At 29.7% G+C, this 11,589-nt stretch overlaps 1 protein-coding gene and 1 non-coding gene across 2 annotated transcripts; one reads left to right on the forward strand and one right to left on the reverse strand.

The window, feature by feature from the left end:
• Positions 1–7,469: 7,469 nt before the first annotated feature.
• On the reverse strand, positions 7,470–7,541 carry TRNAP-CGG. The gene has a single exon. It is a non-coding gene; the product is annotated as a tRNA-Pro (tRNA).
• A 79-nt stretch (positions 7,542–7,620) lies between these two features.
• Positions 7,621–10,737, forward strand: LOC101213060. Its single transcript, XM_004148488.3, has 3 exons — positions 7,621–8,214; positions 9,753–9,962; positions 10,384–10,737. The coding sequence occupies exons 1-3, from the start codon at positions 7,654–7,656 to the stop codon at positions 10,450–10,452; spliced, it is 840 nt and encodes a 279-aa protein (XP_004148536.1). The 5' UTR covers positions 7,621–7,653; the 3' UTR covers positions 10,453–10,737.
• The last annotated feature ends 852 nt before the right edge of the window (positions 10,738–11,589 follow it).

The following is an 11,589-nucleotide window of genomic DNA, read 5'->3' on the forward strand; positions in this document are numbered from 1 at the left end:
AACAAATTAGTATAAAAAAAATTAGTTTTCAAACTAAACAATTTAATTAAAAGTATTTGGTCCATTTTATTTTTTTGAATTATGTTTGGTCTTAAATTTTCAATAATGCTTTTTCACAATTCTATTAAAAAAACACACAAACTTCAACTAAAATATAAAACAAAAATAAGTTTCTTTATTCGTTATTCTGTATAAAAAAAATTGTAAACCTAATTTTTTTATAAATCTAACGTTTATTAAATTGACTATAAAAATGTTCTAAACCCTTCAAAAGTTGAAGTATTAAAGAGAGGAAAACAAAAGTTAGAGACTAAATTAACAAATTAACATTTTCTAAATTTAGTTTTTTTTTAAGTTAGTTTCTTTTCCTATAAACGATAGTATTTAAATTGAAAATATTAAGATATATATAACAACATTTTTAAAAAATTATAAATATAATAGAATATGTAGAAGTTGTGACTATAAAAATTTATGAGCAACAGAAGTACTCTATACTTAATTATATAATTTGTTATATTTAAAAAAGAAATACTCTATACTTAATTATTATTTATAATATTGTCATCGATTTATAATTAACCTTAAAAATATATATTATTGATCCAATCCCTAATGGCTGATTGTTTGCCTTTGAGTTTGTGTTCTTAATTATTCTTTAATCCATATTTGAGTTTTTTCTTCCTCTCTAAATTAATTTTATAAACGTCATTTTAATTTTCACCAGTAATTTTTAATGTATTATTATTCACTTAAAACGAGTCAAAGCTTCTAAAACTTAAAAGAAATATAGTTTTTTATAATTTTAGTAATAAACGACGATTCATTTCTTTTCCTTTTTTAATATTTTTACATCTTTTATGATTATTTTTCTATCTTTTAACTATAATGGTTGAATTTTTATTTTTATTCCAGCTTAAAAAATGAATACAATTTTATAAACTTTCTTCTTTTTAGTTTTCAAATTTGGAATTAATTTTTAATTTAAATAAACAAAAACAAAATGATGATCACATGAGTGGGGATGATGTGTTGAGAAGAGACATGAATTTTAAAAATAAAAGTTAAAATGGAATTGTAATTAAATGAGTTGTTTATTATCGGTATTTAAATATATTTAAACGTAATCAAATATTAAAAAAATTAAATTATCGTAATTAACAAGAAATAAAATCATTTACAAAATATAGAAAAAAAAAAAAAACATATGTGTCAATTATTACTATAAAGTTTTATGTAAGGGGATATATATTAACATTTTGTAAATATCAATGTCAAAATTTAGGTCGGACAAACATTGGTTAATTCGTTTGTAGAGAAAGAATGAGAATCATGTCAAATAATAATAATGTGATTTTACATCAGTGTGGCAAATGATACGTCCACTCTAATGCTCAACTGAGTAATTAATCATATTAGGAATAAATATTAAACTAAAACACTCGGATTTCACTTATCTTTCAAGAGACCTCATTGATCTATTTATATGCGTCCAAATGTTGATTCAAGATGAATTATAGCAATTGAGATACTTCTTAGACTATTCCATTAGACTCGACGTTGGTCGAGGAGCTCAAAATGAAGTTTGACTAATTTCTCCCTCTCTCGTCAATCTAATCAATAATAATGTGAATGAAATAGTTTCGTATTTCGTTCACCAGACTTTACCTGGAATAGACCCTAACCAATTCCTTCTCTTTTCCTAAATCATACGGAATCGTTTGAACACTTGTAATTACATTATAATGCATTGCAATACAATCCAAAACTCATGTTTAGACTGAACATTTTGAGTCATAATTATATTAATAAACTCATTTCATTTCGACAATTTTCAATTAAACTATATTTTCCATCATTTTCACTTTTTACAATTTCGTTTTTGTTTCGATCTCAATTTTACGTGCATTCCAACACTTCTCTCGTTTTCAGTCATTTTGATTGCATTCAAACTCCCAAAAATTTTCTACACGTTGTTTTAAGCTCTAACAATTATTCTTGAATCAATTTAATTCATGCCAATCCTTTTACAATAATTTTCCCCATTCATCCAAAACTATCTTTCACATACAATAAATACATGGGATTTTTCTTACAAACTAAGTCCCACCATTATCCTAATTCTGGAATTTCCAATACAAACGAGGAGTTTATAAATTAAAGATTAATATTACAAGTTATAAAATACATAAAGTTTTTCAATCCAAAATTGTTGTTTGATTTAAAAGAAAAAAGAAAAAAAAGAAACTTTTTCTCTTTATTGAAATGGAATATAAGCATACAAGGAAGAGTGAGGGAGAGAGAGAGAGGAACGGCGGAGAGTATCGCAGTTGGCACTACCATGTGACTGTGGGGGACAGCCACCGCGTACTTTACACGTAGGACATGTAGGGGCAGATGTAACGTGACTTGTACCACCATGCTCCACATCCCCACGTGGGGGTTACTTTCGTCTTTTTAAACCCTTTTCCGATGCCTTCTTTTTCACGCGCCGCCCATTTGTATTCTCATTTCCGACGTGCTCCCACGACCAGGACATAATTGTAATTTTAAATTAGTTTTTCTTTTTCTTTTCTTTTTTTTATAAGTATTTTAAAAAATCAATTCCACCCAATTCAATTGGTTGCCACCCAAAATGTTTCCTACATTACACTTCTTCTACTTCAACTACCCAATCTTAGAGTTTTTGATTTGATTTGATTTATTTATTTTCATCCTAATCTTTTGATGTAATTGGTTAAATTGACATTAAATTATTGTTTTTGGAAACAACCTTATTAAAGCTCTACTTCCATAAACGATTTTGTTTATCGTTTTCCTTCCTTTTGTTATATTATGCCGACTAAGTATATAGGTTGAACTTTAGGTTGTAGGACATTATTCTTTCAATTCTTTAGGGTTTGATTAACTTTCTATTTTTCTTTTCTTTTTAAATATGTTGGGTTAATAGAACAAGTAAAAATATGGTATTGAAATAAACCGTAAATGTTTGATATCAATTCAGGTGCGTTCGTTTAGAAAATATTTCTATTAACGATTTATCAAAATTATATTTTATAAACTAGTTGCTTGAGACTCTTACCGTTGAACATTTTTTATTAGATAACAACTACCTAGCTCAATATTGAATGTCATTACGTTAGTGTTCTTTGTAACTAAAGATTTGGAATTGATAAGGTTATTGGAGCATAACGCAGTCGGTTTAAACAAATTAATGTTATTATTGAAAAGATCAAATATTTTAATCACTCAACTTCCACGACCTAAAAGTAAATAAATAATTGAACATATTTGACTACTTATTAGGTAAATGAGTAAAAGAGATTGTGATATCAATTTTTTTCTAAGTAATATAGGTTAACTTAAGTAGGATGCCTTAACTAAAACTACACAAAGTTCAAAATTATGAATGCTTAACCATTAGTTTTTAGTTGGTAGTATGAGTTAATAGTATGCCTCTTATTTAAGATTACTAGTTATGAAACTCGTATATTGCACATGAAATATTGTAGTTCTGGTTTTTTTAACATAATGTGATACTTTTTAGTCTAATGTTAACATGTAAATATATATCTACTATCTCAAATATAATAGTGTTTCATCAACATCAATTGCTGTCTTTCAAACCGACACACCTACGTCACTGGACGAGAAGAGTAATATGAGAATTCATATAAGATGTAGGAGTAAATTGAGTATGTACAGATCCTCCCTATATAATCTATTTTTATACAGCATATATATATCAAACGTTTAACTTAACTACACCTAAGAAAGAAAACAAAACAAAAAATCATATATATATATATATGAGAAACGAATTTATTGATTAATATGAATTGTTAAAAGGGAAAGGTGTTTTAAGCACTCTATGGTGGGATTAGGAAGGGTCACCTGAAAATGGACAAAGAAAATTGGTAAAAATGTTTGGTTGTGGGGAAATCAAAGATGGGTTTGTTTTAACTAACCAACAACCCCCCCTATTTCAAATTAACACTTTATTGGGATAACCATTATGTGTATTTCTTTTTTCTTATTTGAAAAAGGGGATAACCTTACCTTCATTTTATTTACATCTTTATTTTCTTTTTCAATTTTTCAATTTTTCAAATACCCTATTACTATTATTATTGTTACGATACTTAAACTTCAATATCTATTTTTTTTGACCTATTTCATTAAAGTTTTTTTTTTTTTACTTCACATTTAACATAAAATTGAGGAATAAATTCAATGAATTATCAATAATGAACACATGTAATCCACGTGAAAATGTCGAACGATCTAAAGAAAAAGAATGTAAATACATAATGAAAGCATAGACAACAACAGTTCCATATGTAACCATCTCTAGTTATTTGGATATTTGCAACTCATTAATATCAGTTGTGTCTGGTAAACTCAACAAATACATTTGTTCGATAATCATATCCTTTACCTTAAAGAGTTGTATTTTGTCGATATCAATTGTATCTATTAGATTCAACGAAAATTAATACCTATTTAGATAAGAATAAAATATAAACTTATTAGAAGAGGAAACAAAATATTATTATCCTATATTTTCTCCTTTAATTATATTATAAACAATGGATAGATTATAGATACATTTTTCAAATAGAGTAAGATATGTGGAGAGAGAAAATAAAAGTATATCTATGAACCAACTTCATTATCTCCACTCCATGGGGAATAGGTATGAGGATTTGAAAACCAATTTCTAAAATATATAAAAGAAAAGTCATGGACTAATCTATAACATAATTTAAAATACAACATTTTGAATACAATATATATATATATATATATATATATATATATATATATATATATATATATAAAGATCTATTTATTGTTTACGTGACACTTATCTAATGTCATTTTGTTGTTAAGAAATTGTTTTTATTAAATTTGGATAAATAATAACGATAAAAATAATTTTAGTATAAAAGTATAAAGGCAAAAATAAAATACTTATTGAATGTATGGAAATTTATTTATTTCGATGCAAAACTAAAAAATAAAGAATAATAAAAGAACACACGAACAAAAAAGGGAAATTGCAATTGATAACCATTTCAACAATAATAATTAAGGATAGCAAAACTATCACTTATAGACTTATATCGCTGATAGACTTCGTATGGTCTATCAGTGATGATAGACTAATATTTTCAACATGGTCTATCGGTGGTAAATTTATAATTTGACAAATTTTCTATACTTGCAAATTTTTTAAAATGTTGCTATATACTTAATTTTTTTGAATCTAATCGCTAAATTTGTAACTATCTAAGAAAAAACCTAACCCACATACATCTCTTGTACACTTGATATACTTTGATACACTATTGCTACAAACTTAATTTACTCGATACACTACTAATATACATTTAATATACTATTGATACTCAATTTTATACATTATATATATAAACTTAATTCACGTTTAGTATACTTGATATGCACCGTAGTGTGCCAAAGATTTGGTTTTAGAATAAAAGATTTGATATTTGATTTTAGAATAAATTTTTTTAATTTTTTCAAGAAACTCAGACAATAAATATTTACTTTAAAATATAAAACCATAAACACATGTTATTATAACTTAAACACAAACTATTATAATTAAACCAGGATAATATAAGACTTACAATGACTCATTCTTTGACCCCAAAGGCCCCTAAAAAAGTGTTTCACGTTTTATCTCGCACTATAGTTGATAAAATCAACTTATTTATAAAAATATCACATTTTTTTATTTACTCAAATACCATTAGACATATTTACTTAATTTCCATTAAATTAATATAAACATGTATATTAAGTTAAGCAGGTGTATCACCTCTCAAATTTCATGTATTTTTGTTGAAACAAGTCAATTACCTGACAAATTTGTAAATCCTGTTGTCCTCTCCCTTCTTCCCATTATAATTTATAAACTATGATAACCAACTTTACCACACCGTAATTTAAATTTGGTATGAGAAAGGGAAAAGTGCAACATAGCCAAAAATTCGGTGGGCATTATAGGAGGAGTTGGGGGGGTAAGGTTTACTTGAAAAGGAAGCGATGAGCTGTAGTGATAGTGGAAGCAGTTTTTTTTTTCTGTTCACGTGGGAAAGTGGAGCCCATTTTGAATATGGTCACGTCACGATGGACCCTCCGCCTCTCTCCCTCTCTCTCTCTCTTTTTTCCCCTCATTTGGGTTTGGGCTTTTAGGAGAAAGAGCTGTCCTTTTCCCCATCTTCCCAACCAAATATATACTTTTTTTTACTATTACTTTTGCTCTCTTTTTTCCTTTTTCCCTCTTATCAAAAACAAGTTTGATTTGTGTTTATTACGATTTCTCAGCAGTTGGATTGAAGCATTTCAATGCCAAATTTAGTGATTGAGCTTATTGGTTTCCTCAACTCCAAACCAAACTACTTTCGTATACAACACCCACGTTGTTGGACATGGGGGGGGTTCATGAGAGAGTGGAACATATCATTTTTTATGACCTTTCTACTACAGAGAAGTTGCAATTCATGCTTGGAAGTTGATAATACCTACTAACTTATTGTAACTGATCTATACTTATGTAATCGTAAGCTACATTTATATGTGAAGCATCTACAAATCTAAATTTATCAATCAAAACATGAATTTAAATTATTAATTCAAAGACGAACAAGACATAAATATTAGGAGACAAAGTGATCTTATGTCATCTCAAACCATTGATCTTTAAAAGAAGATGGATTTCGATCAAAATATCTACATGTATCCAAATAACAATTGAAAAATAAATCTGTGATTAACTTGATACATTAAGTTAACACTAGAATTAATAACTGAAGTAACAAATAGTAAAAGCAATAATCTGAACATCAATAATTTGTAACCCAGTTTGATGACACAAACATCTGAGGGTCCTTGGCACATAGTAAGAGATCATATATTGCCACATAGAATAATTCATGAGTACATAATAGTGGCTTACAATACTAGCATCATCACAAATATTCAACATGCTTTACAACTCATAGTCTGATACAATAACCAAAAGTAAGATCACTATAATTGTCACATTAACCTCTCAATCTGAAGTCGTCATGCATTAATATTGTCAAGTTCCCTCTTGATCATCTATGACCTCTTTGATAAATAAAAGTCTTCGACAATAGTTGTGGAGAATTGATGTGATGTGAGATACACTCACCTCAACCCCCAATTCACATGAAAGACACCTTCAGTTTCTCAAATTCATTATAGCTTTCTACACACCCTCAAAAACACGATTTGCACCGAATAAAACACCAAAACTCAAACAAGCAACACCAGAAAAAAGATTCAATCCATATATAATCAAAACAATTCAATCTAACAAGAATAAATAAGATAAAGCGAAACCATTAACCTCAACGATGACATACAAAATAAAAGACCAAATCTATTTAGGATTAAATACGTTTATAATAAATGGAGGGGTGTTGCGAGAATCGAACTCACGACCTCTCGCACCCGAAGCGAGAATCATACCACTAGACCAAACACCCATTTTGTTAATCAGTTGAAACATTTTATAATATAAGTAAACAATAAATTATCCGAATTTCTTCACAGGTTTCTTTCAGTTTCACTGAAGCCGTACCCAAAAAGCAAGCAAAAATGGGGGCTTCGATAATCTCCTCTCACTCTCACTCTCTCCTTCTCCGGTCACTCCCCTCCTCCTTCTCCACCTTCTTCTCCAAACCCTCCGCCGCCGCCGCCATCTCCACTGTTTGTTTCCATCAATTTAAACCCAGCAGTTCAACCTTACTCACTCGCGAATCTCCTCACCATTACCGCCCTTTCACTCCCTCCGCACCCCTTTCCTTCTCTCGCTCCTTTTCCTCCACCATTTCCGATCCCTCCGAGGTCATATTTGATGAAGCCGACGATGAAATTGAAGACAAAGACGAAAGTGATTACGAAGATGAAGTTGAAATGGAAGATGAAGTTGGGGATGGAACGGAAACCGGTGTGGCTTCGGAGCTGTCTTCGCCGATTATGAGTAGAAATGAAGTGAAGAATATTCCGAGCTTGACGATTAAGGAGAAGAAGGAGCTGGCATCGTATGCTCATGGTTTGGGGAAGAAGCTGAAAAGTCAGTTGGTGGGGAAGTCTGGCGTCACTCCTGGCTTGGCTACTTCTTTCATCGAGACACTTGAAGCCAACGAGCTTCTTAAGGTTTGTTTCTTCTTTCAACATTCGTCTCTATTCGATTGAGTTATATTTTGGATGTTCTGATACTGTCCATTAAGTTTATATGGTTTTAAGAATTGGGGTTTATAAATTAATCATTTGAAGGGAACCAGTGCTGTGGACATCAATTGTCTTTGCAAAAATTTCTTCTCTCCAAGACCACTCCGAACATAAAAGGGGAAATCGACAGAAACAACCCTCAAATGTTTTCATCTTTAGCATTCTTTGAGAGAACTCCATGAAATGCTTATTTTTGGTCCTTGCCACCCTTTGAGAGACTCGATGAAATAGTTTTTTTTTTTTTTTCCATTCCTGGCCGGTCGAGATCAAAGCCCGACTCTAGACATAAACGGGAAATTGTAAAAGATAACCCTGAACAGTTTTCATCTTTGGTATCCTTTTGAGAGAACTCATGGAATAGTTTTTTTTTTTCGGTCCTTGAACCGTTTGAGAGAATTATAGTTTTCTGCCTTCGCCGGTCGCGATTCGAATAAAAAATTCTCTTATTTTATTGTACACCCAAACAATCATTTTTTGTTCTTTATAGAATCTTAGTCGAGTTTGTATTGATATTTCCCAAATGGATCTCGGGTGTGTAGTTAAGAGGACAACAATGCCGTTATATATTTTCAAAAGAGTTTTCAGAAGGGTGCTAGTTATGAAAGAAGAAAACCTTTTGAGGTTACTTCTGACAATTTCCTATCATAAATTGCTTATATGTAGTTAAGAGGACAATAATGTCAATTACATTGGTTCTTGGAGAAAAGAAATTTGTCTCTTAGAAAGTAAATTTCAATTGCTATTATAGAATGGTTGATTAACTACTAAGGGATGGAAAATGTTTGTATATAGAACTGACTTCCATCATATGATTCCATTGATCATAGATTGAATTTGTTGATAGATAAGAAAGGGTTCTTTTCATTAATTTTGGGGTCCATGTTTTATCATTGAAGAGAGAATCTTAGAAGTCATATATAATTCTTTTCCCTTTTTACCTTTTAAGTTCACTAAAGCTTAACTTTTGTTGTGGTCTTGCACTTCGCGCATATTAAGTACCCCAAATTTATATTTAATGATTATTAGGGTATATAGATCCGTGTTATTATGTATGACCCAGCCACATGCGTATGGGTTTGTGGTTTATAGAATAAGTAAACCTAAACTCTGATTTGTTGGTTGAGTTTTCTTTTTAATTATTCTCTTTGCTTATTCTGATTGATTGAAGTCCTTATTATAGTTCTAGTTTGTCTCCCCTTTGTGTATGGGTTTATTTACACCCTTTCTATTCTTTATTCTTTCAAATTTTCCCAATAAAAACGAGTTTCTCTTTAAGAAAACAGTGACATTTCTGGTTGGTTGGTTTTGTTTATAGAGAGATATAGCATCTGGAACTTGATCGAATTTCCATCTGTAAACTTGATTAATGGCTTCAATTATTTTATCTTTCTCATTTAAATGTTGAACATTAGGAAAACCTTAGAACAAACTAGAATGAAAAAAAATTGAACCACTTGATACAGATCAAAATTCTCGGAAACTGTCCAGAGGAGCTTGAGGATGTGGTTAGGAAATTGGCGGAATCAACTGGCTCTGTAGTGGTGAATCAGATTGGCAGAACTGTTATTATTTATAGGCCCAGCATTACAAAAATGAAAGCAGAGGAAGAAAAACGACGTGCCCGAAAAGTTTATATGAGAAAAGAGCCTGATCGAGTCAAATCCATTTTGCAGGTAAAGTAAATGCATTGATATTCTTGATCTTTTCGCCCAAAAAGTTAAATATTCTATTGGAAGTTCCATGAAAATCATATGAATTAACCTTCAAATGTTTTCATCTTTCCCAAACTAACATCCTTTTAGAGAACCTGTTAAAATAATTTTTCTCGATCCTTGCTGAGATCGACCTTTAACTTAGTTTCATTATACATTTTTTGGAATCTCTTGACAAATCTCAGCCTAATGAAGACCAAGCTTGTATGTAATCTTTCCTAAGTTCGAATCTCAACTGGGAAGGACAAAAAAAAAAAAAAAAAAAAAAAAAAAAACAACAAATTGCTAAAGAGTGTTAGTTGTGAAAGATGAAATCTTTTAGAGGCTATGTTTGCCAATTTCCCAAGTTCCCCCTTAAATTTGACTACTTGTATTACTGCAGAAGAAAATAGAAACACCTCAAAGTTCAAACCGTGGTCGTCGTGGAACCAGCAGGCAGATTAATCTGTAGTAGGATTCACATCTAGCAAGTTTATTTTGGAGGAACAAATTTTGAATTTTCATCCCAATGTAAGTTTTGTTCATCCCATTATTGTTCTTGTAGTTCCACTAGTTTTGATTTAATTCATTAATGTAGAGATTTTTACTCTGCTTCCATTTCACAAGATTAGACTTAAATAAGATTATAGGGTGTGATAGAGTAAAATTGACATAGAAAATGAGTGCCTCAAAAGATGAAAACATTGGATGTTATTTCTATCTCATAGCTCCAAATGTGAGTTTAGTTTTATGAATTTATCTTTCATGTGAAAACATTAAATAGTATAATTTGGGAAAATTATAATAAATTCTGTTGGGTTGATCATATTGTTGGAGAAAAAATGAAATAAAAGTTCACACTTGAACCTAGAAAGTTATTTAACTTTTTTTTCTATCATAAACTATAACTATATTTTGTCTTTTAAAAACTAAATTTCTATGTTATGTTCACTTCCAGTAGTGTTTTTAAAAATCAAGCCGAGCTTTGAAAAAAATGTTTTTGTTTCGTAATTTTAATTAAGAATCTGATCTTTATTTAAGAAAAGTGAGAACTGCAAAACAATTGGGAGCAAACATGAATAAATTTTGAAAATAGAGAACTAACAAAAAAAATAAAAATAGAATGGTTACCAAATGAAACATAAACCTCAACTCCTAACGAGAACGGTTTGTGATTATCTCTTTTCCATTTATTTTTTGAGTGCAAGTTGGGTAAAAAAAATTTGGTCCACAAGGCTCTTTGTCGTTAGCATATACAAATATCAGTTAAGTTTTTGTCGACATTGTTGGGTTATGTTAAAAGTACATCAAATTTAGAGACACTTACAAAAAAATAATAAAAAAATTTATAATAATAAGATTCATGTCAGTACATTTTTTAAATTATAAAAAGAGCAAATTTAAAAGTCCATAATTTTCTGATAGTCGTATGATATTACTAATTACTTGTCATATTTGTAATATGCAAAAAAGTGTTGTTGTGAACTATTTTTTTCTAAATATTTTTGTCATATGATACAATTTTTCTCAAATTCATACCAAATAGTTAATGGGTATAAAAAATTTCAAATCTACATCTAACTATTGTTACAAAACCTATGGTGGCTTC

The sequence above is a fragment of the Cucumis sativus genome, chromosome 7, assembly GCF_000004075.3.
Source record: "Cucumis sativus cultivar 9930 chromosome 7, Cucumber_9930_V3, whole genome shotgun sequence".
Classification (NCBI taxonomy): domain Eukaryota; kingdom Viridiplantae; phylum Streptophyta; class Magnoliopsida; order Cucurbitales; family Cucurbitaceae; genus Cucumis; species Cucumis sativus.